The following is a 26,712-nucleotide window of genomic DNA, read 5'->3' on the forward strand; positions in this document are numbered from 1 at the left end:
AATAGTTTGTCATTTTAATGCTCATAAGCAAAAAGGAGATATTTCAAAATTTTGTTAAACAATTTTATTTATGAGTAGGGATGTTATATTGTCCGTCGATCTACGTTTTTTGTACCACAAGTCAACCAACTAGAGAATATGGGTATACAAAAAAATAGGGAAGTTCGAGTAGTAGTTACATATAAATTCAACACTGAGACAGACAATATGTTGCGTAATAAATAATTATCATTTAGCTTAGTTCAATTTTATACAATGCCCGATAGTGCTTACGTCCTCAGACAATGAAGACATCGCCACTGCTGCACTCCACGGCCGAGGTGGCCATATCGCCGCCACATCCTGGCCGACCAGCTTGGCTTGCTGCCGAGATCTTGGGCTCCTCCGACTGATCGGTTTTGTCTAACAGCTCCGCCTCGCGTCCGATCTCAACGATGCCCTGCGGTTTGTCGCTGCTGGCGCTCTGTGACTCATGCGACTCGTGTGCCTCTTCCTGGCCAGCCAGGTGGATGCTGACACCCGCCATGTCCAGGTCCTCGACGTCCTTATGATTCTGGAATGTAACTGAGATCTCTTGGGCTGCAGCTCCTTCGCTCACATCCCCATCCTGGCCATTGGCGCTGGTCGTGGGCACTGCGTTTGCATTGGGCGGTGCCGTCGTAATGGATGACCACCAGCTGGAGAAGGCGCCCTTCGCCTGGGATATGGCACCACCCACCGCACGACTCGTCGTGTTCACCGCCTGGTTGATTTTTCGCCCACTCTCGCTATTTTGCATGGTTCTGGAAATTACAATTATATAGAAACTTATCTTCTTTTTATGATACGTCCTTGGTTAACCACTTACTGTGCTAGTTTAAGTTTCATATCCGCCACGGACAAGGTTCCGGCAAAGGGATGACCAGCGGGCAGGGCTTCAAAGAACTCAGGTTCAGGCCTAACGTCGTACCATTCCTGAAAGCACTGGGTGCGCTTGAAGGTGCCCATGAAATGCGCATTGAAATGATCGTTGTCTTTGGGCGTGGCATCTATATAAGAGAAATACATTTACATTTGATGGTTCAACAAGAAATTAAGAAAATATAACCCACCTGGAGCCACAGCAGTTCGCAAGAGGGCCAGGATGTAGCCCTGAAACTGCTCCCGAATCCAGTACTCGCTACCCTCTGCATCCTCCTTCGGCGATTGCACGTGCTTCATGATGTAGTCCATGTAGCGCAGATCCTCGGTACTCAGCACCAGCTGGCGCCTGAGCTCCGGATCGTGAGCATCCAGATTGGCAGCCTCGATGTCCACCAGGACGTCAGCCAGCTGACGTTTCTGCTGGAAAAGAACGTTGGAGGTGCCGATGACATAGGAGAGCACCATGGGGTCGCTGAGCAGGTCCATGTACGGTAGCGACAGATACGGCAGGCAGAGATTGCCGCTAGCGAAGATGCTAACCGGTGCCCGATACTCATCCGGATTCACAGCGCACAAGGCGGCGAGGTTTGCTATGGACGACAGATTTAAACAGGTCAGTTAGCAATACTTACTAATGGCTTAATTTAACAAGGTTTAAGGTCATAGTTTTCCTGAAACTGCGTCATACGTAATGTTTAATGTTTGCAATCTCCTATCTCCTAATATGGCGTAATAACGACGTAAATGATGAAATTGTATAACAAAGGTTATACTAACTAACTGAATGACTACAATTTTACTTAAGTCAGGGACAGATTTCATGGGCTACTCACAGGCCAGTGTGTCCACGCTGGCTTCTCTGGTCAGCGAGGTGTTCCTGCCGTTCGAGGAATCCTGCGACTGTGAGTTAGGTGTGGAACGCGTCGACGTGTCATCGCCACTGGCCTGCTCCTCGCCCGCAGAGGCTGCGGATGAGACGAGGGCCAGCTCCTCGGCCTCGCCCTCCACCGCTGTGGCGCTCTCTGGCGTGAGTTTCTGCTCATCGGAGACAGCTGCAACGGAAGCCACTGCCTCCAGTTCCGCTTCGGCTTCCGCCTGTGCCTCCCGCTGCAGGGAGTCGGTGAAATCCGGCATGGGCGACAGTGGTCGCGACGTGCGCACACAGGCCACCTCCTGGAAGCCCTTCTCCAGCAATCGCGGCACCAGCGATGCCATGCCTAGGATCAATACACACATTTGGCGCACTGGCGAGCCGAAACACACCACTCGTCGCTGCAGCAGCATTAGTTTGAAGAGCATTAGCGTCTTGTGGCGCCAGTGGAGCACGATCTCACGCAAGGACAGGCCCACGTGAAAGTGGCGCAACGGGCGGCGCGATTCGTCGTCCTGGAGGCAGGCGTTTAGCTGCTGATAGGCCTTGACCAGCAGTTCCGTGCCGGAGAAGTCGCCCTGATCGAAGAAAGCATCGGCAATGAGGGCTAGTTTCACCTCGATGTACCCATAGATGGGCAGGCGGGCCAAGATGCACACGGACTTCTGAACGGTGCTGCGCGTGAGATCCGCCGTCCGGATCTTTAGTTTCTCCACGCGTATCTGGCGATAGCAGGACACGCCGTAGATACTCGCAGCCGGCTCATACAAACTGGGCAGGTTGAAGAACACCGTGTCCTCGGCAAAGTTATGAGACCCATCGGGCAGAGCCAGAGTGGGCAGGTACTTCCAGCCGGAGGGGCATTCGTGGCGTCCCGTGGAGCCCGAGATTAGCGGCGGATGCGAGAACTCCACCTGGCAGCCCAGCTTGTGGTGGAAGCCCACCACGAGGATGTGCAGGATTGGTGGCTTGTTCTCCGGCTCGCTGGCCATCGTTGTCGTTATCCTTGTTCCAAGGAGCAAGCGGTGTCCACCAAAAAAGCGTTTTTTGCCTGCAAAAAAGAAAATCCAATTGGATTGTCCACTACCGCATCGGCCCTCTCGCTCGCACTCGTGTAACCACGCCACGCAATTGTTGTTCTATTCCGACCGCCGCACACTTATTTGCTTTGCAATTGTCTGTCTGTCGTATTTAACTTTCTTTCTTTACAATTTTAAAACGATTTTGTTTTTAATCTATTTTCTTGTTTGTGATAGCGTATCGATATCGGAAGGCGTTATTTTGTACTCCAATTAGATGTGCATTTGCCGGTTATCGATATGTTCGCTTCGACCAACGGCATTATCGACTACACCAGTACGAATATGGGCGGTTACTTTTGAATTTGAAATAACCATTTAAAAACTAGTACAAATTTAAAAACTAGCAAATATGAACAAATATATGTTTCATAGTGCAATTCATGTTTGTATCTGTTTAATCTATATTTAACTTAGTTAAATTAATTCCAAACAGCAGAGAACATAATCTTTCAGATTAAAAGAGAATTAAAACACAAGATTAGATTTTATAGAGTGATGTTATAAGGTTCAGACCGACTGAATGAAAAATTAATGCAAATTAGTAAAGAAAAAAGTGTATATACACAATACAAAGAAATATATTTGTTTAAGTACACATTAAACTTACCATCATGATTTGTCCAAAACAACCATTATGTTGATATAGTTGTAACATTTTGCCATCAATCGCGATATAATAATAATATAAATTTCCGAGTGTCAACAGGGCGAAAATTAAGTCAAAAACAAATTCTGAAAATAAACGTGTAATACTATACATATAGTAGACGGAGCATTAGGTACTACATAGCCAGACTGTGTATGATGGCTCTTAAACGTTTTTATATTTTCTGCTGTTTTCATTTCGGTGTTTCTTCTATGTGTTTTTTTCTTATGGATTTTTCCGTTGTTTTTCTTGTTTGCTTTTTTTAATTGGTTCGCTTTCATTTCATTTAATTTAGTTAGAGCGTATTTTTAAATCGAACATTCAACATATAGATTCTAAAATTGGCACACTTCGGGTTGTTTGTTCTTTACAAAATATGTTTGCCTGACCTGATCCGAGACGATCTTATTCATTGAAAACTTTATAAAACATATACTTACATTTTAAACTGGAAAATGCATTGATTTGATTTGATAAATGCATTTTCAGTTAATAATACAAAGCTCTTAATATTGTCTTAATTGAAATCTGGAGTTGGAAAGAACATATTTTAGACATGAACTGTTTTTCCTATATGATACACATAAAAAACAATGCAACTAACAATGATGCTGACTAATTATTCTAGTTTGCACTGGAGCCCATCAAATCGAATTATTCGAGACTTTGGATATGCTGTTCATTCATATAATTCCTGGGTCTGGGTCTGACATCAAATATTTTTCCAGATCTTGGATAATGTTTATGTTATTCCTGATCTATGCACATATTACCCACAGTTGCCCGTAAACATCGCCCCAGAAAGCTAACCTATAGATAGACATATAGAAGATATTTAAACAAATACATATACGCACATACTTTAATATATATCTATATATTTTTTTTATATCGGGGGTTCTTCGTGCATACGATCGGCACTAAAAACCGAAGGCTACAGACGAATAGCGCCCACACAAAACGTCCAAAAATAGAAGAACAAAAATTCGAAACTGTGCTATTTGTTATTCCCTGATTTTCGAATTTTCTAACTTTCAGATATTCGGACATTCAGAAGATGATGCGAATTGAAATTTACTTGAAGGCACTGCAGACGGCATACCCAAATCCCACTTTCACGCCCACATCTGCACATGTCCGTAGTTGTGGTGTACGGATCACTGAGCTATTTGCCCCGATGTTTGCAATAAGTTCGTAGTTGTTTATTGATCGGAAGATGTTATTTGAATCCAGCCAGATGGCAGGCAAAAATGAAAACCCAGCTAAAAACCGCTTGCAGATTTCGTATATATCTGGACACAAGACCCCCGGACCATTTCATGCACTAAATCCCAGATAGATCTACCTGCCCACCTGTGTCCCATTGCGATTCTGTAGTTTTGTGGCATTTGGCAAGCTATGCATAATACCTAGACCATACTGAACTACTGTGTGCATTTCGCAGTGGTACAAAAGAGAGAGAGATACAAAAATGTTCTAAATTTAAGACACTTGGCAACCAAAAAAAATCAAAACAAATGTCGAAATTGTGCGACTATATGTATAGTAATTTTACTGTAATATATAATTTTAAAATAATATTGACCATATATTTATTCATTATCCATTTACACAGAAATCTATTTATTTGAACATCGTGTTTATGCAAGGAATTAAGAGAATTTTCTATAATCCAATATAAATATAACAATTTTATATTACAATTTTGGAGAACTCGTGTATCTATCAGATAGGCTAACTATACAATATTAGGTACTAGTTATAACGGTTATTTTTTAATCGTACTAATCTAATTATATGACATTATTTTACAAAGTATTGATATTGGTATTTGGGAAAATTCGAATCTTACTTTAAACTTAATTGTTTTTTATTCGTGTAAAATATTTCTTAAATTTTGTATTCCTTTAGAGGATTATCTTTGCTCATGTTTTCAAAAATAAACAAAAATGAATGTAGAAGAAAGTACTTTTTTATATTTTTTTTTATTATTAGTGTAAAAGAACAAAGTTTTTAGGAAAACCATTACGGAACAGACTATGTTTCACTTTATTAAATTATGTAAAAACTTAAACATAGGGAAAACGGATTGTAACGAAATCTTCAAATTGGCTTAGTATATTGTGGGAAAATACACCAATAAAGAATGATCAAATTCGATAGCTAAAACCAAGGGCTGTAAGGTGCGTAAGTGTATCTGAAACTATTTGGCAGAACTATCTGTTAGAAAGAAAAACAAAAAATAGCATAGCAAAAGGAGAGAAATAAAAAAAGAAAATCGGAACAATGACGAATAGATTCAAGTGTTAGACAAATGGCAATGCGATGGGGCCACCTAAGGCCGTTCGACGTCAGCAGTTCGATCGCGATATAGATATAGGTAAATAAATATATAGGGATTTTGTAGGGCGTGCACTCTGGGGTTCAAATGCTGCAACGATCCGCCGAGGAATCCAAACCATATGTGCTATATATCGGCACGAACATACATATGTATGTACATACGTAGATGCGGCAATATATGCAGGCCGACTTTTTAATGGCTGTGAAATTTATGTTCTACGATATTTGATTCCAAAAACAAATGTGTAAAAAGCCGCCAACGCTCCGCACGTTCGTATACGCTATATACTTATGATCTAGTTATGTGCGTGCTGGCCTATAGTATGTATATCGTATGCCTCATCTCGCTCTGGCCAAAATGGAAAATTGGAAATCTCGACGACGACTGTGTGCGTGTACAAGTTTATGTTTCAGCAGCAGCCCACCTGAAAATCCCCAAAACACATCCAACACACCCAGGCGCCCAGGCACCCACCACCACCCACTTGTTGCCACATCGGCCAGCGATATGTGGCATATAGCGCTGGCCTGCTTGCACCAATGGCTCGCTATGGGCTATATAGAATGGCGATCGGTGTGTGCGTGGAATTGGCTTTTCCGCGAACGCGACGAAAAATTCTTTAACATAACGTGTAGCAGCGCTTTTCATCGTCAGTTTGGTTAGTCGAACCGCAGCATTCGCTCCTACGACGTCAGCTGCTCGGACTTCAATTCAATTTGTTTTTCTCCCTAAGTAAGTTTTTTTTTTCTGTTTCTGCTCTACTGCTGCTTCACATCTCCTTCAAATGCTGCATCACCAAAAAATACAAAAAATAATAAGAAATATAATAAACTTGTGTGCCTAAACCGAAAAGAAAGTTATCAAAAACGAGTAAACCAAATCCTTTGGGAATGAACCACGAACCGAACATCAACAAAAGAAAGTTACGAATTGGAAAATCCTAGTGTGTTATATAACATTTTATTTTTTTACAATTTTTTTAAAGTGCAATCTACGAACAAATAGTGCGATAAAATGACTTGAAGCCACCAATACGAACTCTGCAGCCAACTTTTTTGAAAACCCTTTTTTTTCAACTTTTTTTTTCATAATGGCTAAAGGCTAAAAATAATTTGAAAAAATTCGCCCAGGCATTGGCGACGCCAAAAACAATATTCAACGGCAACTACAACAACAGGATTAGCCCCAGCAGCAGCAGCAACAACAACAAAAGCAAAACCAACAACAATGCCAGACAGGAATATATACATATATATATATATATATATATATACATATATGTATATCTTTTTGCTTATATACATATGCTCAACCAATCCTAAAAGTGTTATATGATCTGAGAGGAAAAGTTCTCAAATTTTTTTCAACGAATTTTAAAAATAAATTCGATTTGTATGGGTGCGCGAGTGTGGTTTACCTTGGCAAAATGTCCAAGATACACACACTCACAGATACGCAGAGTGAAAACTTTTTTCTATAGCTTTCCGCGCAGGCGCCGATCAGATGTTAGAGAGATATAGAAGGCGCAAAAGAGACGGAACTATTGCCACCCACACAAGATCGCTGGGGAATAGAGATCTGGAGATTTTGGAGGATATATGTATATTGGACTATAAATGGAAGCAGGGCCGAGATAGATCGAGTAATAGATAGAATAGATAGGACGGGAAATTTGTTAAGCGGATTCGACAAGGATACATATGACAGTTTTATGATATTAAGCAGGAAGAACGTAAAACGTTCTTAAATTATGAACTTGAAAATAGGAGTAAAACTCAAGAGACATGTTTTTGAAAGCATACTAATCTGGCATTTTTGTAAATGTAACTGTAATAGACGTATATTTCTGAAAGTCTGTAGGTGAATATTAAGATCACCACCGTTTGGATTTTAATACCCGGACCAATAAATATAAAAGTATTCCAGAATTTTACTTAATACATTTCGCATCATTTCCATGCACTTCTGCCCGAAACTGACCCAGTTTATTTACAGCTAAAAATAAACGCCGAGAAATTGCATTTCCATAGTGCAAAAGTGTACAGATTATGGAAATAGAATATTCATATTCATAGACATTTCATATACATATTTAAATTTGTGTCAGTAATAACTGGCATATAAATAAGCAATCTATGAATGGCATTTGATTTGATTTTCTATTCATTTCACACTAGTACGCCCAAATATATATGCATCTTGTAGTAGGACATATGTATATAGCTATCACTGTTATATACATGACATAATAGATATATACGTATTGAGACCAACTGTAAATTAGAATAAAAAGCAAAGGAGTAATAAGCACAAATCCCCGTTAGAATTGAGCACAACGTTGTTATCACTTTCTGTCATGTACGAGCATACATATAATGAAGAAGAGGAGAAGAGTTTCGAGGCGTCATTCGGTGGCGTGCTTTCAGAGGGAACAGTTGAAATAAAGTTATATTAAATCAAGAGTGTGTTCTAGACGTTTAGAATATATATATATATAATTTCAAAAGCTTCTCTAGGTTTTCTGATTTAGTGCCAAGGTAAAAAAACGAAAATTTTCAAAAAAGGCTTTGGCCGAAGCTTTTTTGATGTTTTCGGAAGCTTTCGGCTTTCGGGAAATTCAATACTGCCCCAAAGTCTATTTTTAATTGAGAAAAAATCGGAGGAAAAAGAAAAACTACCGATATACATAGATTGGACTACGCCTCTCTCCTTCGCACATACACAGATGTATATGTAGACATACATATATAGCATGGGAAATTAAATAATTTTAGAGCGGAGCGTACGGAATTTATTGTTTTTTCTTCTTTAATTTGGAAGATTATGATGTGAGAACGGGACAATGTTGCCGGCTATAAAAAGACAGGTCGCACTGCCTACATATACACAGCAGAATCGCATATATATTTCTTTATAGGGGGACAGATCTGTCTAATTATAGAGTTGTCGCAGGGCGATCAAAGGCTGCTTCAAGTACAGTGAAACCCTGAATAAAAAATAGAAATGGGGTTATCGAAAGGCATTCATTAGTTGATTTGTAAATCATATCCGTTCGAACCCCGTTTGTATTTAAATATTGTTGTTGCTGATTTTGCTGAAAAAAAAAAAATGTCATATTGCGCATAGTTAATATCAATTAAATTTGAATAGTAATATAATACATAAAATAAAACAACCGTTTTTGGTTTTTTTTCTATTCTACTACAATCGCTGCTTAATTTTATCTCAAATGTATGCATACCCAAGCTAAAGGAATATTTTTCTCTTCTGTGTATTTGCAGGTTTTTTCAACCCTAAACCGTAGCCATGTCCGACGATGAAGAGTACACGTAAGTAGAGCCCATGAGAAAAATATGAGACGATGCAAATATTAAGTATACGACGCGTATGACCGCGAACAAGATTTTTAAAGTGTGTAAAAGTGAGCAGTTAACTTAAGTAAAGTAGCAAAGTTAAAGAGAAGTATTCGAAGGTCTCGTTTGAATTCTTGTTGTTATACATACTAACTAATTCAGCGTCCAGATTTTTTTGTGAATTTTTGTAAAAGGACTTTTTGTAATCACCTTTACCAGTGGCACCTATTTTGATCTGTACTCCTTTCTCTCTATTTCCACGCATTGTCATCCTTGAACCCGAACCGAAAAACCGACCACGATCCCAAAACCTTTACAACCACAACCACAATCCATGAATCTGTTCGAACAACCGCTAATGTTGTCGTTTCGTTTCTTTTGAAATCAACAACTAATAACAATCAACAACTATTCAACAAACAACCACACGACAATTCAACAACAAATCAACAATATCACCTCTGCACCCGTGTGCCGTGTGTAACCCTGCACTTTCACTCCAAAATATAAAAAAAAACACCATATTCAAAAATCTAAAACCAAAAAATATCAAAAAAAAACTAAATTCGTTTAATTACGAACTCGAAAGCAGCTCCGAGGAGGAGGAGGTTGTCGAGGAGACCCGCGAGGAGACGTAAGTACATTTTTGTTGCCGATTTTTGTCGACATCTTTTGTTGGTTTTGGTGCAGCTGCCTAAAGAACTCGATTGGTGTTCACTTATGTCTATTTTTTTTTTTGCCATAACTATAACCAATTTTTTGATTTTTTCGAAACCGAACCTTGCCCACCATTTTGTATTCCAAATTTTCTATATGTGTTGTATTTTGTCAATGTCTGCAAAAAAAATCCACCCGGTTTTAAAATTGGTAGAAATATCTATGCCCAAAAAAAAGATTAAAAAAAAAAACACCTAGAAACCCGAAACCAACCCAACATTTTTGTTTTGTGTACTCGTCTGTAAATAATTTTATTTGTTTATTAATTATTCTTTAGTTATTATTTTATATTCTGTTCTGTGTACATTTTTGTTATTTCTTTTGGTTTTTGTTTTCAATGTGTTGTTGTGTGTGTCTATAAAAACCAAAATTGTATTTAGAATTAAAAGTATACGATCACAAAATCAATATCCGTTAATTGTATAAAATTTACTAATGGAACCCGAGAGCAAACCCTACCCACCCACTGTTCACCCACACCCACTCAAGCAGCGAGTTCATAGTTCATACCCCACTCCCAAAAAAAACCTAGCGAAAAATTGGCAAATTGTGTATATAAAAGCTGTGTATATCCCCACCACCACCCACATGTGTATGAAACTGTGTTCAAAATAATGGTAGCTTTAGTTTTCTATAAAGAAAAATTGGCAAAATAAAAAGCAAAATATTGCGTATATGTACTTAGTTCTTAAAAGTAATCCACATTAATAAAGTTTACAATTTTCTGCATTAAAATGATACAAAATAGAATCTAATTTCAATTAATATAAATACAAATTTTAAGTTTTTAACAACCAATCAATATTACAACTTATCCTTGCGTATAAAAAATTGCAGGCACTTGCACTATTATTTTGAACCCAGTCGGTTTTTTACTGTGTATTTTTGTATCACTTGTAACACGTCTTTTGTCTATCTGTCTATCTATTTTTACTATCGTATCTCCCGACTCTTCCCACAAGATAATACATTTCCAAAGCCGTCAAACGCAATATCCAAATTCTAAAAAAAGGACTTTTGACCAAAAGTTAACTTTCTGCCTATCGCTGGCCTGGCTTAGCAAAAGTGTTGTTGCCTATAAGACTTGGAAATCATTGATATCAATTCTGTTTATCTCTCTCTTTCTCTCTTCCATCTCTTTTTGATCTCGTTCTTGTTGCAGGAAGTAAGTAAATTGTGTGAGAAACCAATGAAACGAAGAATGAAAGACCTATAAAGATCCTACATATCTGTATAAAAGTTTTTTTTTCCTAAATTACTCTTTGCCTGGCCCCAAAATTATATGCTCGTTTGCCAATTTCTGAAACAAATTGAAAAAAATTTCAAGTTTTTGTGTGTGCATTTCTGCTCCATATGCATCAGAGAACCAGTTCCAGTTCCAGAACCAGCTCCAGTACCAGTTCCAGTTCATACTGTATAAAGATTCGTTGCTTGGAATCATTTTTGAGTTTTCTTTAGAACAACAACCAACCAGAAAACAACAAACAAAACCAAACCAAAAACAATTACGTACCTACCATTACAAAATTAATTATTCTTTTCAACCTTTTATGCAAATATCTCTCTATATATATTATCCATCTTATCTTCTTCTTTCATTCCGTTTACCAAAAATAAAACAACAAACAAACCAATATATTTTGCAAATGAATTTTTTAAAACAACCAACCGTTTTTCTCTTTCTTTTCAACGTTCCTTTTTGTTTGAAAACTGAAATAACGAAAACAATCGCATTTTGTATGAACTTTTCGAACCGAAACCCACAACAAATATCAATCAATCAATCAATCGAAACCATCGTGAATTTGTCAATTTTTGAAACACAAAACCAATATATATATATAAATAAAAATATCACCACCTCCATGTTTGTTGCCACCTCAATGCCTCACGTATAGAAAACCACCTCAGACACCAGCCGAGTAAGTCTATGTACAAAAAACAAATGTGAACAACAAATGAAACCAGAACGCTAACCAAGACTAAACCCTTAGAGTTATCTTAAGATCGTCCCCGATTAATCCGCCTGTGCGTGTCCAGTAAACCACTCAAAACCAAAATTAAAAAAAAAAAAATAAATAATAATAAAAATAAATAAAATAGTTTCTAAGGTGTAAACTGTACCTCTGTAGCAAGCAATACTCAACACAAACTCTTACTCACCACAACTCACCACTCCAGTGCCATCGAAGCAATCCCCTATCTTTTTTGGTGTGTTTCTGTTCTGTTTCTGTTTTTTTTTTTTATAACTAGAGTAGTAGTATTGCCATACGTAGAATGTAGTTATCTAATGCTTTCTCACATCAGCCCTTTGGTGGATACTAATTGTAAAAACAACTTTGATTTTCGGAAACAAATCGAACCAAATAATCTAAATATAATCACCAAACAAAAAAACAGGCCGTTAGAAATTCCGTCAAAATTCTGTAATTAATTTTAGTGCCTAGACATTACTCGTAGTACTAGTGGCTATCGAAAAAATAGATCACGTCCTGGCAGATTAAACTAATCGAGTTATTTCTCATTCCCGCACCCCTCCCTTATCGTAACGATCATCAGAGGAGAGGGCGACCCAGAGTTCATCAAGCGTCAGGACCAGAAGCGCTCCGACCTCGATGATCAGCTGAAAGAATACATCACCGAGTGGCGCAAACAGAGATCCAAGGAGGAGGATGAGCTGAAGAAGCTGAAGGAGAAGCAGGCCAAGCGCAAGGTCACCCGCGCCGAGGAGGAGCAAAAGATGGCCCAGCGCAAGAAAGAGGAGGAGGAGCGCCGTGTCCGTGAGGCTGAGGAGAAGAAGCAGCGCGAGATTGAGGAGAAGCGCATGCGTCTCGAGGAGGCCGAAAAGAAGCGCCAGGCTATGCTGCAGGCCATGAAGGACAAGGACAAGAAGGGCCCCAACTTCACCATTGCCAAGAAGGATGCAGGCGTGGTAATTATATGAGATTTCATCAATGCCGGTTGCTGATACGCCTCCGTCTTCCCACCTCCCCCCATTTGTCTCTCTCTCTCTCTTCCTGTTTTTGTTTTCTTCTTTTTCGTTCGTTTTATTTTATTTTTGATTCCAAATCAATTCCATATCAACTCCTCTTTTGTCACCCGTCGTGTCCATCGAACATCAATCGTCCTAATCGTCGGTTTTTGAATTCATCGATCATTTGTAATCCTTAATTGTTTGTGTTGCGCCCGAATCGATCATCCACAATCGGCAATCGTTTGTATTTTTGACTACATCGATCATTCACAACCGTTATTCCCTTGTATTTGATGCAAAAATTCATTATCGATCATTTGTGATTGCATAAATTGATCATTTTGACATTTCTCAATCGTTAATCGTCTGTGTTCATATCGATCGCTTAAAATATGCCTTTAAAACACTACACTGTAATGTGAAACTGAAACAACAAAACATTTTTTTTGTTTTCTTTTTTCTTTTACACAACAAACAAAACAAACAAACACACGCATGTACACACACCAAACACGAACAAACAAAAAATATCACTTTGTTTTGCGCTCTTTTCTCTGTGTGTGTCTATTCTCTCTCACTGTTCGTCTCTCACCACGTTTGTACCGCACGTACCAAAAATCAAATCTCAAAAATCTCAAAAAAAAAAATATATATATACCTATATATAAAAACACAACGAAATGTGTCTGCTATGCAAAACAAAACTAAAAACAAATATTAAAACGCATCCTGCGCGAAATTCGAATCGAACAAAAAAAAAAAACTCGCCACATGAAACAAAAAATAGTTGGGACTCTCGTCCGCCGCCATGGAACGCAACAAGACTAAGGAACAGTTGGAGGAAGAGAAGAAGATCTCGCTGTCGTTCCGCATCAAGCCCTTGGCCATCGAAGGATTCGGCGAGGCTAAGCTGCGCGAGAAGGCCCAGGAGCTGTGGGAGCTCATTGTCAAATTGGAAACTGAGAAGTATGACTTGGAAGAAAGGCAGAAACGTCAGGACTACGATGTGAGTAAAACTTGGCTTTGGCCTATAATCAAATTCTCTGGAGATCATAATTACTGACAGCCATCTCCATTGACAGTTGAAAGAGTTGAAGGAAAGACAGAAGCAACAGCTCAGGCACAAAGCCTTGAAGAAGGGTCTCGACCCAGAAGCTTTGACTGGCAAATACCCGGTAAGTTAACCGTACAGGGTCTGATCCCTAGCTCACATAGCTAACGTGGTACTTTCCCTACAGCCCAAGATTCAAGTCGCCTCCAAGTATGAGCGACGTGTGGACACCCGCTCTTATGACGACAAGAAGAAGCTCTTCGAGGGTGTAAGTATTTGGTTTTCCGTTATAAAGCTAACTATTTTTGGGTATTTTTGTGGGTTGCCTCTTTGTAAAACTGTATCAATATTACGCACATTTAGGGCTATAATACGGTCTATGCGGAAACCTTAGAAAAGACCTGGCAAGAAAGACAGGAAAGATTCACTCAGCGCACAAAATGTAAGCGTCCGCTGAAACATTCACGTCTACGTGTCTCTCTTCTTCTGTATCTATCTATCTATTGTTTTATGTTTTTATCATAAACTATGTTTTTTGTTCGTATCACTACCACCGGAAGTACAGTCATGTTCAACGGCTGAGGTGGTTCAAACACTACTAAAAGTACAGTCACGTCAAAAACTATCGAAAGTAATGTCTGGGTATTTGGAAAGCTAGTAAAAGTTTGGAGCACTATCGAAAGTAGAGTAACGTCAAAAGGTTGGGTCGTTAATACAATTGACAGGAAACTGGGTTATTTTGTGGTCTTTCTGGGCGGCTGACAACCAATAAAGCACCTAACGTCAACTCTCTTTTTATCTCTTTCTATGTTTCATGTACCATTTTTCATAATTGTCAACTGTGCTCATAAAATCACACACCAACACACGTACACAACACTGTAACACACAGGGCTGGGATGAGATCTCCAAGGACTCTAACGAGAAGATCTGGAACGAGAAGAAGGAGCAATACACCGGCCGTCAAAAATGTATGTACTTTAGATCAGATGCGAGTTATGTAGCGAGTTATGGAGGAACAAATTGGGGTTCAACTGTACCCCTTAAAAGGGACGACAACAACAGAACAACATTCATTAATTTGTTCATTGTCGTGCTGTGTATATTTTAATTTTTTCTGTTTCCTGTCGTTCAATTTCGATTTCTTTAATTTCGATTCATACCAGCGATATGCTAATTGTACCAATACTTGTAATCTATAGCCAAACTGCCAAAGTGGTTCGGCGAACGACCAGGCAAGAAGGCCGGTGAGCCCGAGACACCCGAAGGCGAGGAGGACGCCAAGGCCGATGAGGACATCGTCGAGGATGATGAGGAGGTCGAGGAGGAGGTCGTCGAGGAGGAAGATGAGGAGGCCGAGGAGGATGAGGAGGAGGAGGAGGAGGAAGAGGAGGAGGAAGAGGAAGAGGAGGAGGAAGAGGAGGAGGAGGAAGAAGAGGAAGAGGAAGAGGAGGAATAGACCAATCCACACTCTGGGCCCGCCCTCGCGCACCACTTTCCTTCACCACTTTTCGTAAAAACAAACACTACATTTAAATACCAAAGCCAAACAATTTTAATAAAAGTAAAAGAATGAACTAAGTAGTTATGATATCTTAGCTTATTCGCCCAACAACTTGCTATTCAAAATCAAAAACTCAACATCTTTTTTATTGAATCGAGAAATGTAAGATTTCTTTTAAAATAAAACATCAAAACCAACACAAACTAAGTCAAATACTAGCAAAACCAAAAACAAGCAACCAAAAAAAGATAACCAATCAAGATATTAAAGTGTGTTATGGCATCATATCTATGAAAACTTCCTGTTGTTTGTGTGCATGTCTGTGTGTATCGATCGGGTCTCCAGATCATCGTCGTTAATTGGGGATATTGGATACCTATTCATCCAACGATGGACCGCAGTCCCAGCGTTCTTTGTAAGCTTTCAGCCGAGATGGTCAGCTATTCGGGATTCTGTGTTTTCTGGGTTGATACTTTTTCTAAATGGTGCATTAATTATCGGAACAGAGAATTTTAGGAAAATATATTAAATTGCAAGCCTAAAAGATTTCCCACTCAAATAAGAAGTAATAAATACTACTTTTTCGGTTGCATGATTTTACATTTATGTTTAACTTTTATTGTTTCCTCAGTTGATTTATTTTTTTCTTGTACAGTATAATTTCATAGATATATTTATATATATATTTTTGATTCATCGTTAATCTTTTGCCGGGATGTCGTTATCAATACAATATTGTACAATTTTCTTAGGCTACAAACTGCGCACAGAAAATGTGTTTTAATTAGAATTAATACGTTTTCATTTTGGATCTTTGCAGCGTACAGTTACCTATTTTCGTGGATTACAATTGGCTAAATACGTTTGGTTTGATGGATTTAGAGGTCAATGGTTTAATCATTTTGGGAATACGGGGTGGCTTGCAATATAGTGTAATTTTAAGTTCCTTTAAACTCTGATTGTCTGTCAGCTGCAAGTAGATCGTTAGTTTCTCAACATTGGTGTCTGGATTCCTGTCCTAACTGCAGCAATTCCACACACAACAAAAAAATGTACAATATAATATATAATACATGTGTATTAAGATAGTTATTACATACATACAAGCGTAATTTTGAGAAAAAAATGCATCTTAAAAGCTAGCAAAAATAGTTTACGTTTCACATTTATATATTTTTTTTATTATAGTTCACACATTGAATACGGGCTTAATCACAAAACTGGATAGTTTTATGATTGTGTCCTCAAAAAAACACATTTATATAAACTTTTCGCCTTTATATTACGTTTGACTTTCTTTTCCTTTAATTCTCTTAGCTATTAGAGAGCAAGCGGGATTTTCCATCGCCACCATCAAATAAACTACAATTTCCTCTAAGCAATCATATTTCCTTATTTATTGTCAGCAATTCTCATTTTATTTCTTGAAATTAAATATAACAAACGAACATTAATAGTTTTCTTTGAGCAAAAAGCTAACGGCAAGTAAGTACATAAAATAGCCATCCTATTCGCACACACAGAGCAGTTAGGACGGACAAGGCTCGTGTGTCTGTGTGGGTGTCTATCTGTGTGCAACGATATCCTCTTTGCGTAAAAAAATGGCTATAAAAAAAACACCTTCAAATTCAAATGACTGAAGGAGATGGAAAGATTTACAGTTGGAAATACAGTTTGCCTTAAAGGTATCATTCTGTCAAATAACAAATGTACAGACTTTAATAACTGTCAAACTTCGAATACAAGTACAGTCTGTCCAAAGCCGTTATCATTCCTTTTACAGAAAAAACATTGAATGTAAGTCCGACCTCATGTTGCTGTCCTTGTTCTTTTACTGTTCTTGGTCAGCCATTTGAGTTTGAAGTAAATTTCCTAGACCAAATAAATTAGCTTAGCTAACTTCGGATCTTCTTCTCTTACTGCACGCACACATATACATTTAAAATCTATTACAACTTTCATATACATTTAGACACTCAGTTTAAGGTATGCATTTATATATAGTTATATATGGTTTTATTAAATTGGATTTCTTTACATTCAGTCAATTTATTGCAACACAAAAAAAAAGTTTACAAAATTGTAATACATCTATACTAGTTCACGTCTTTTTTTGTTTGTCATCAGCAGCAAATATTTTATATGCGATTACATTTATTAAACTAAACATCTTAAAAGCTCTTTTCGTTTAAAATGTAACACTTCTAAATGGGTTGCGTTTTGTTTTGACCTACCGTTTGCAAACTATAAACAGTGCTTAGTGGTATATTGTTATATTTATATTATGTATTCCTTATAAAAACCTATGAAGATTTCGCGAGCCCATAGACGAATTTCAGGTAGAGATTCATTCGATTAGTGGGTAACATAATTCAGATATTTATATTTTATGTACACAATTACAGATAGAAAAAAAAAGGTTCTAGCTGATAAACCGACACAAGTCTCTCAAAAAACATTCGTACAAAAAAGGCTTAAAAAAGTTCTAAACTAAATTAAAGTTTTTTTTTATTATAAACGAGGTCGGTAAGAGTATGCAGTGGATTTCCTGCATTTTCATCATTGCAAAAATTTCTCGTTCTTTCTTCAGCTTCTTTTGGTGGTTATCATTTTTTTTGTTACACATTTATTATTATTTATGCATACAGTGACTTGTAAGACGACGTGGGAAGGGGTAAATGCCAACCGTACGATTCAAGAAAAAACTATAAAATTTCAGATGCCTTTAAATTATTGCAAAAATCGCATTTAATCAAAAGTTCTAGTTAAATTATATAATATGAATGCAAATTTTCATTAAATTTTTAATTAAGGTAATAGTAATTAAAGGTAATAGTAATTATAGTGACCATTTGAATGGACCAAATGTAGCAATTCATTGCACAATAAATATAATAATTCAACGCCCAGTCCGCATTAAGGTAAATCCAGTTAAGAGATATTAAGGCATAAATTAAATTACTACGAATTAAAGGGCGCAGAGCGAGGTTGGCTTTTAAATTGGCATTTCTCCCTGCAACTTTAAGTTTTTTCGTCACGAAACGATCTTAAGAGTGTAACTACTTTTCTTTTGTTTGTTAATTGCTTGCTTTTCTGCTATTTTTGGTAACTTCACAAAGCATTAATATAAGTACATCATATGCATATACACATATCAAGCTAATACAATTTAAAATTGATTTCTTGCAGCAGCAGCAGCAGCAACAGTTATCATTATCGTTGTCCTAATCGGCAGCCAAGAGAGTTACCCAGGTTCAATGCTTGCCACGCGGCAGTCTTATAGGTATATGCGGATATCATGTATCCGCCATGGGGTCCTCCATGTTGTTGTGGTTGATGTTATTGTTGATGTTGATGTTGTTATTGTTACTGCCGGCTAATGGCAGCTGCTTTATCGTAATGACATCCTTTGGCTTTTGATGCAACAATTGTTGTTTTCGATCCGGTTCCGTTTCCCTTTCCCTTTCCGACTCGCTCTCCTCCACCCGTTGATGCTGCTGCTGCCGTTGATGCTGCTGCTGCCGCTCATGTTGCTGCTGTTGCTGCTGTTGCAAATGCTGCTGCTGCTGCAGATGTTGCTGCTGTACATGTTGCCGCTGTCTGCCGCGTTGCTCTGGTATAATTTTATTGATTGTGTACTGATTATTGTTGTTATCCTTATTGTTGCTATTGTTGATGACGGTGTTCGTGTTGTCATCCTCGCTGGATGACATCTGCAACACTTGTTTCGCCTTACTCTCCCACAGCATTCGATTGGCCTTTAACTGAAAGTAGACAGAACCAAATGCGTATTCAAATTAAACCACTCATAATGGACGCACTTGTGCGTGAATAAACCCATGTACGAGTATACGACTCGTAGCCCTGCAAATCGTGTATTTCCCGTGCAATTGCAGCTGTTGCCAATGGCCTCCTCATTACGGCTGATGTTGCTGTTGCAACTGCGGCAGTATGTGGCATGCAGCATATGCAAACATCTGCCCCCTTTTTTAACTGCCAAAACGTTTGAGTGCCTGTCAAAGCGAAAACTTTGGTAGCACAACAATTTGGTGTTCAACTTTGCGACGTCGCAGTTGTGCAAATTAAAGCGCAAGAACAACAGTTATGGAAATTCCTTAACTGACTTGGGCTCTTATTTCTGTTTTATGTATTTTTGTCAGCCGCACTTAAAATGTGCAAGAAATCTATTTTTGCACTGTATTCTCCAAAGCAATTTTTCCTTTAGCATGAGTTCCTTAAAGCGAACTCAAAATGACAAGATATCATATGTTGGTAGAACCTTTAGAAGTATCAAGTAACATTAATTTAGGATTGTTATAAAAATATAATTTAATATGCGTTCTCTACAACCAAGAAGTATAATTTACCTCTTTGCTGTATAATGTGAACGTAGTTTCTCCTATTCTTAGAAGCTATCTTCGCAGCTCATTAGCTTTAATGACATTTTTACGCACCCTTCACGTTCTACGCAAATTCTGTTTGGAAACAATTGAAATTCGTTTAATTCGTGCATTCTGTTCGTTGTTAAATATTTTAGATTTCCATTTGATTTCTGTTTATCTTTCGCTGTACAAATGCTGCTGAACAAAACCTCTTGTTTTTACAACGTGAGCGTAATTTTCACAACATTTTCCTTCTTTGTGCGGGTTTTCCTTACGACTCAGTTGCTATATTCCCTTTTTCCTTTCCCATCCACCACAGGGTATTAACATTTCGTTGTTTGATTTTAATTTCCCGGCTGCAACGCAACGCAACTGCCACCGCTCGCTTATTAATGTTTGTATAAATATTAAATATGTAAATATATTTAAAATATTTAATGTTTGCAGACACCTCTTTTCCAATAAACCGAATGGCAAGGGGCTGCGGCACAGAGCCGTCAATTAATTAAAATATTTGCCATTAACATAAATTAAGGAATATAATGAAATTGCCGGACTTTCAATTGATATTAATTGCGTGGCACGTTGCGTGGCATCCGGGAAATGGGATAACTGACCAGTGACCCATCACTACTGAAAAAAGGGATTGGAATCGGGATGGGATGGGGTGGAGTGGTATGGGATCGGATGCCTGTCAAGCTGGCGGGGATTGCGAAAGTTGACTTAACTTTGTCCGGCTCCCCTGAACATTTATCCCCCACCTGGCTCCCCATTTCGCCATCCCGTCTGCCGGTGGCGTGCATGTATAAATGGCCACTTATGCCATCAAGCCACAACCACGCCCCCTCCCCAGATGCCGCCCACCGACAGCCCACTGGCAGCAGCGCGGAAACATTGCAATTGCAACTGTCAAACAGAAAGTGCCCCTGTGACAGGCCAATAAAAAAGCACAAAAATCGTGGGACATCATAAAAAAAAGAACCACTTGCTCCGCAAAAAAAATATAAATCTTTCAGCCTAGGTGCAGCAAATCGAGTGAAAATTTGCATTTTTTACATTGTTGCATTGAAATATCAGACGCATTACACCCAAATGAAAAATGAAAAAGAAAGAGTGTTCAATTCAACAAGCCGAAGTTAATTTTGTTGCAGTTTTTTATCAAAGGCGTTTAAGAATGTTTCATCTCTCTTGTAACTGTTTTGCTGCCTTTTTTCAAGTGATTACTGGAACTTATAGTTTATTTTTTTGGTTTTTAAATAATATTGAAAGAAATACTGCTGCTCGCTTTATATTATTCTCTTGGAATTCACAATTTATGATTAAGTATACTATAGTGCTCAAGTCGGGAGGCAGAACAAACAAATATATGCTGGAGAAAAAAGGAGGTGTAAATCAGCGCGCAGATAGCTGAACTTGAGTTAACTCAACGCCACTCCAGTCGAGTGGCCCGGAGTAACGAGGAGTGGACTAATTAATTAGCAGCTAATTTAACGCTTCGCTGCGGCGGACATAACTCAGCAGGATGCACTTGCAAACAGAGATACCAGTTGCCGACGGGAGGGATAAAAAAAGAGGAGGCAGCTGGTAAGACAGGGGGTGAAAGGTCTGTAAAAATGACCAAGTTAACCCAAAATTTTAATTAAACGATAGTTGCGAATTCCCTTGGCCGGCCGGGGGCGACAGCTGTTAGCCCTGTAACCACTAACTGAAAAGGGAAGGAGCTGGGAAAAGCTTTGAATCCCTGGTCAAATCATTAAAACCAATTATAGTCTAATTAAAATCACTAGGCAGCAAAGAACTTAACTTCACTCATCATACATCTGATAAGATAGCCAATCAAAGGTGAGTTCTTAGTAAAATGTACTATTTATGGAAATCTGCTCAAAAAATACAACTTATTTCATTGAAATTATTTAATTTGTTGTTGAATGCTGCAGTGTCCCTTGGAAACGTGATAAATAAATAATGAAATCAACTCTTGCAACTATAGATGGCATAAACGAAGAAAAATTAATGTCAAATCTCATAAAAATGCGTGCAAAAAACATTAATTGGTAAAATATAAAGCAGCGGAAAGTGTTAAATAAATAATGAAATTGCATTTTTCCCCGATACTTTGCACCTTTGAGGTAAGAAAAAACTGCAACATTTTTTCGCGATGACCTCGATAGACTACTCTATTTCGATTAAATTCATATGTACTCCATATATATTCCGGGGGTTGAAAAAAATGCAGAACATCAAAGTTTTTCCATCTATAAGCGCACAAAGTGCGTACTATCACAGATGGCGCCACCAAGCGACCATCAAACCCACATCATCATTGTGATCAATGGTATTCCTTTCAGTTTTATGGCTTTGTACCCCAACCAATGCATACATATATGAATCAAAGTAGCTGGAAAGGAACAATACAAAAAAGGGAGAAAAAAAACCAAATATAAAGTAAAAGCGCTAGGTGCAACCAACAAACGAGAAGGCGAAGTGCAAAACAGTGCAAAACAAACAAGCAAAACACAAATCGCACATACAGAACGCAATCGAGTAGAAGGTTAAAAAAAAAAAAAAAAAAAAAAAGAGTTGCACAATGTGTGTGATGTAAGTGGGCGGGTTTTTTGATGTCCGGGGAGGTAGGGTATACGGTGCGTATGGGATATGCAGGGAAGTGCAAAAAATGCCAATGACACAGGTAGCGGCAGCGGCAACGGCCCAGAGCCAAAGTGAAAGGTGAAAGATAACAAGAGCCTGTGAAAATGACAAGCAACAAAAACAAAGGACACGAAAATGGATTCTAGTGGGTGGTGGTTTGGTGTAATAGGGATAGAGTGAAATTGCCTGCGCTTGACAGCGGTGATGCCAATGGAAGTATCTTAAGAGCCCTAAATTGGGAAGCATGCCTCCTTAAGCTCAATCTCCATGTAAATATTTGTGCAATACTTTTTTATTTTAAAGGTCAAAAACGTATGGGCGCAGAGTTAGCCATAAATATAATTTAAATTGTAATTTTGCATTTGGGTGTAAGCGTGAATTCAAATAATAAATACTAGGCCAGTTTTAAAATCTACATTTTGGATGCCAGCTTATTTAAATATGAATGCGCGACTGGTAATTTAAAAAGTGGTCGAAAAATCAGAAGGAAAACAAGGAATATTGGCATCACTGGCGTGCTGGGATGATTTGGTGAAGTGGTAACATGAAAAAGTTGCTGTTTGGGAGTGTTTTGAGTTTGTTTTGCATTCGAGAACCGGTGGGGTTGCACCTTACCTTCGACGTGTTGTCCTGCACCCATGCATCTGGCTTACCATAGTCCGGCGGATTCGCGTACGGATCGTAGCCGAGCACGGACAGCATGGGCGCTATGTCGGCCATGTCGCGCACCACGTCGCCGGGTATTTGGCCAACCCATTTGGACATCGCCTCCAGATTAACCGGTTTGATAACCTGGTCCGACGAACGCTCCACCCTGCGATTGGGTTCAATGTTGAATTATGGATTCACTCCGTTCGCAATTTAACGATTCCCACTTACTTGGACAGCGGCACTCCGTTCGGCTTGTTTATGAACTCCTCGTGGTGCAGCACCGCATCGTTCCATGGCACGTCCAGGAATTTAAGTATCTTTCGCATCCATTCCTCAGGATGCAGGACCAGCTGCTCATAGTACACCTGGCAGAGATCGAAATACATTTTTTAAATTGCTATACTGATACTTTTTGGCGATAAGCTGAAAGGGGCCAATGCTAACTATTCCTATCACTTTTTGATGGATTTATGTTTTTTTCGGTAAGCTTTCGCATTTTTGTAACATCAATTGGGAATTGAGTTACGAGCTTCCCCATTTTGACTATTATTATTATTTCCATTGTTACGACAAAAAACTGAAATTTTGTTACGGAAAGAACTTACTTAAATGGTTTGAAAATGCACTACAAATACTTAACACTTTAAATGTTGCATACAACATTTAAATATACAATGTTTTTAGGACCCGCCATCAACGGAATTTAAAAGTCAGCTCGCTTAATTTCCTGTGCCAGACTGCAGCACCCCGACCAAGTTAATCATAGTTGATTGAGATGGGTGGCCAGGTGGCCAGGTGGGCATGTGAGCATCTGGCTACTGGGTGACTGGGTGGCCAGGACTCACCATCATGCAGCGCTCCTTGCCGATGTCCCGGCACTGCTCGTGCATCACCTCGATGGCGTGGTTCCACTTCTGCATGCACTGCCTGTAGCTGCTCAAATCGAAGCCGGTGATTGTCACCTTGCGCGATATAATCGAATGAACTGTCGCTCGGCCGTCGCGCACCATGAATAGGAATTTAGCCTGTAACGACCAGAAAAACGGGTAACAGGTGCAACCGGAAAAAGTATTAACACTCTGAATACATCGAATAAAATAAGTATTTAAATATTAACAGTCATGTATATGCACATCATTAAATGACATTATTCCAAATGAATGCTTTTAATGCATTTAACATTTTCATTTTGATATATGCGCTTATGTGCTTTTATGCTAGATATAAATATAACACTTAATCACAGTATATCACATCAGAGTTATAAGCCCGATGAGATTTAAAATCGGTTGGCGGGACAGCCCAACATGTTAAATGAAATATCTTTTGCTATCCTTGCTAGCCGTTCCACCCCAGTTAATTTCCATTAAAAGAGATATTTCTGTGACAGCAGCGAAGATGGCTTTAATGCCCGACTCAGATATGGTAAATGAAAATGGTATTGCATTACTGATATGGTTATGTTTTTTATGCTCCGGGTGTGGATGCTTGTACAGGATGCGGAGGATGCGGAGGATGCGGAGGATGCGGAGGATGCGAAGGATACGAAGGATGCGGAAATTGTATCGCTGCGAGTGCTTACGTTCGGAAATAGCTCGATGACATAGGAGCCCATTTTCAGCGTCAGCGGATCCTTGTTGCATAAACGCGGCGCCGGCTCGCCATGCTTGGCGATGATTTCCAGACAGAACTGCGCGATGGCACTGTTCATGACCTCTTTGGTGATGCCGGCCTCCTGCAGGCGGAGCGACTCCTTCTCGGACTTCAGCCAGTGCGAGCGCAGCTGCAGGATGCGCGGAATGACGCGGGTTTCCTGCCCGCAGCTGCAAGGATTCCAAAAAGCAAACAAAATATACAGATGAGAATATATACACACAAAGCGGCGGAATAGTGGCTGCGGGGCAGCTTCTGTTCACGTGGATAGGGTGCATTGTTGTCCATGTTGGTTCTATGGATTTCAAAATCTAACCTGACAGTTGGGGCAAAAAATGGACTGCAAATGGATGCTTGGATGCTCGCAGGATTGTTAGCAGTATTGTGCTCATATCAATGCTGCATTTGTTTATATCGCTCCCTTACTTAAACACTCTTAACTTGGTAGCATTTCAGGAAATGTATACCATCTTACTTAATCTAACTATTTGGCTAAAGTAGACATCTTTAAGTATAACTCGTTCATAGAGTTTGACTAACATTAGCTTTACATAATAAATCATTTTAATGAAAATCAAGTGAAGCTCCACTTTAGTAGAGTGACGCCGCAATATTCTAGTTTGGTACAGCTAGGCAACATGTGATGGTGGTTCCACTTCCATTGTGCAACCTCCACCTCCTCCTCCTCCTCCTCTTCCTGCTCTTCTAATGCAATCGACAAAACGAAATGGTATGCCATCCGCTGTTAGCTCTTTGGGTTACCCTTCAGCGGATGTGGAGGTGGAAGCCCCCGTCGCGATTCTATGTCTGGTGCATAACTCCCATTTGAGTCCTCTCCTCTGTGTGCCCCGCTCCGATTTCCAGGACTGATGAAACCACTGAACTATGAAGGGCTTCAAACGATTCGTTTGCCGCTCTAGAATTTTCCGCCGGCAGTGCTCCGTAATCAAGTTCAGAGCACACACAAAAAATGACTGCCTGATTGCGAAAATTATCATAAATATCGCACACTGCAGAAAGCAACTCGAACTTATGATCCCAAAGGAGAGTAATCAAAGTCGATCAAGCCTTGTTTATTCAACTATTCTTGTAGCCCAATGAAGTGCGTAAGATCCATATGAAATTATAAAATATACGTATATTAGACGGTAGTGGCAAATACACTGGAATAATAAGATGCGTAACGGCCATACATTCTAGAAATAGAATTCACTGTGTGTGTGAGTGAAAACAGTAAACAAAAAAGTTGTGCTAGAAGACGATTTTCGGCAGAGTGCACGGTAATTAAATAATTATCATATTAAGGCAATCCAAAATTCGAGTTTTTACTTTTTACTAACGAGTACTTTGTACTCGATTGCCAGAGTGCAAATAATATAGATTTTTGTTTAGGAAAAATATTTTCTTGTAGCCCTATAATTCCCAACTAGTTCTAGTGAGGACTGTATGTCATGTCTTCTAATTTCGAGTCAAAATAGTTCAAATAATCTCTCTTACCGGAAGTGTGATTACTTGCAAGATCAAATTGGCATCGTATGGCAAGATCAAAAATCGTATGGCGTTACGCGTCTTATTATTCTAGTGTCTTTGGTAGTGGCCACCAATAAACTAATTACTAAATGTTATTCATTGCTCCTTAATTTCAAAGATCACAATCAAATATTTCATTTCATCTGTATGACCGCACATTTTTGGGAGCAATTAAATCAAACTTAATTGCCCTTTTTAATTGAATGAAATTGAGCAATAGTGTAAGCAATTACAGCTTGTTTCAAGTGTAATTTATCTAATCACGATAATCTATATTACTAATATTCTACTAATACCCTATCTTGCTGCATTCCACTTATTGTGCAGAATTTCTGTCAGCACTTAAAGTTATTGCGCTGTTTCCTTGTCAACTTATCATTTTAATTTAACATATTTTTAAGT

The 26,712-nt window shown here is 38.9% G+C and overlaps 3 protein-coding genes and 1 long non-coding RNA gene across 14 annotated transcripts in view; 1 reads left to right on the forward strand and 3 right to left on the reverse strand.

Moving 5' to 3' along the window:
* Positions 1–49: 49 nt before the first annotated feature.
* Positions 50–3,225, reverse strand: LOC6551036 (late secretory pathway protein AVL9 homolog). The gene is made up of 4 exons (XM_001978219.3): positions 1,737–3,225; positions 1,092–1,493; positions 848–1,028; positions 50–782 (listed from the first exon to the last, which is right to left on the reverse strand). Exons 1-4 carry the CDS (start codon positions 2,764–2,766, stop codon positions 278–280), a joined length of 2,118 nt encoding a protein of 705 aa, XP_001978255.1. The 5' UTR covers positions 2,767–3,225; the 3' UTR covers positions 50–277.
* A 14-nt stretch (positions 3,226–3,239) lies between these two features.
* Positions 3,240–4,362, reverse strand: LOC113564534. Its single transcript, XR_003408077.1, has 3 exons — positions 4,107–4,362; positions 3,943–4,030; positions 3,240–3,588 (listed from the first exon to the last, which is right to left on the reverse strand). It is a non-coding gene; the product is annotated as an uncharacterized LOC113564534 (long non-coding RNA).
* Positions 4,363–6,417: 2,055 nt separating this feature from the next.
* LOC6551021 (troponin T, skeletal muscle) lies at positions 6,418–15,742 on the forward strand. Of its 10 annotated transcripts, none has more exons than XM_015155852.2 (10): positions 6,444–6,578; positions 9,128–9,175; positions 9,789–9,833; positions 11,815–11,838; positions 12,476–12,845; positions 13,678–13,896; positions 13,973–14,065; positions 14,129–14,209; positions 14,834–14,912; positions 15,144–15,742. In XM_015155852.2, the coding sequence occupies exons 2-10, from the start codon at positions 9,153–9,155 to the stop codon at positions 15,398–15,400; spliced, it is 1,191 nt and encodes a 396-aa protein (XP_015011338.2). In that variant the 5' UTR covers positions 6,444–6,578; positions 9,128–9,152; the 3' UTR covers positions 15,401–15,742. The 10 variants fall into 10 exon arrangements, with proteins under 10 accessions (XP_015011323.2, XP_015011338.2, XP_015011330.2 ...); XM_015155844.2 differs by having other exon boundaries at positions 9,792–9,833; XM_015155834.2 differs by having other exon boundaries at positions 6,446–6,578; positions 12,476–12,848.
* Positions 15,743–16,032: 290 nt separating this feature from the next.
* Positions 16,033–26,712, reverse strand: part of LOC6551022 (protein-tyrosine sulfotransferase) — a 29,080-nt gene continuing 18,400 nt past the window's right edge. Inside the window, exons 5-9 of one of the 2 annotated variants that reach the window (XM_001978221.3) lie at positions 24,710–24,950; positions 23,973–24,152; positions 23,356–23,492; positions 23,092–23,290; positions 16,033–19,209 (exon numbers count right to left, since the gene is read on the reverse strand). In XM_001978221.3, the coding sequence (XP_001978257.3) occupies positions 18,742–19,209; positions 23,092–23,290; positions 23,356–23,492; positions 23,973–24,152; positions 24,710–24,950 (1,225 nt within the window). In that variant the 3' untranslated portion in view covers positions 16,033–18,741. The remainder of the gene's footprint in view (positions 19,210–23,091; positions 23,291–23,355; positions 23,493–23,972; positions 24,153–24,709; positions 24,951–26,712) is intronic. The other variant, XM_026981661.1, reaches the window with a different exon arrangement.

The sequence above is a fragment of the Drosophila erecta genome, unplaced genomic scaffold (genome assembly GCF_003286155.1).
Source record: "Drosophila erecta strain 14021-0224.00,06,07 unplaced genomic scaffold, DereRS2 tig00000126-arrow-pilon, whole genome shotgun sequence".
NCBI lineage: Eukaryota > Metazoa > Arthropoda > Insecta > Diptera > Drosophilidae > Drosophila > Drosophila erecta.

Excerpts from the sequence above, each read along its gene's own strand:
- LOC6551036 (XM_001978219.3), bottom strand. The coding sequence starts at position 2,766 with ATGGCCAGCGAGCCGGAGAACAAGCCACCAATCCTGCACATCCTCGTG. Across the intron at positions 1,494-1,736 it reads CAGCGTGGACACACTGGCCT|CAAACCTCGCCGCCTTGTGC; the intron begins GTGAGTAGCCCA and ends TGTCGTCCATAG. Across the intron at positions 783-847 it reads ATGAAACTTAAACTAGCACA|AACCATGCAAAATAGCGAGA; the intron begins GTAAGTGGTTAA and ends TGTAATTTCCAG.
- LOC6551021 (XM_015155834.2), top strand. The coding sequence starts at position 9,153 with ATGTCCGACGATGAAGAGTACAC. Across the intron at positions 12,849-13,677 it reads CCAAGAAGGATGCAGGCGTG|TTGGGACTCTCGTCCGCCGC; the intron begins GTAATTATATGA and ends AACAAAAAATAG. Across the intron at positions 13,897-13,972 it reads AGAAACGTCAGGACTACGAT|TTGAAAGAGTTGAAGGAAAG; the intron begins GTGAGTAAAACT and ends CTCCATTGACAG.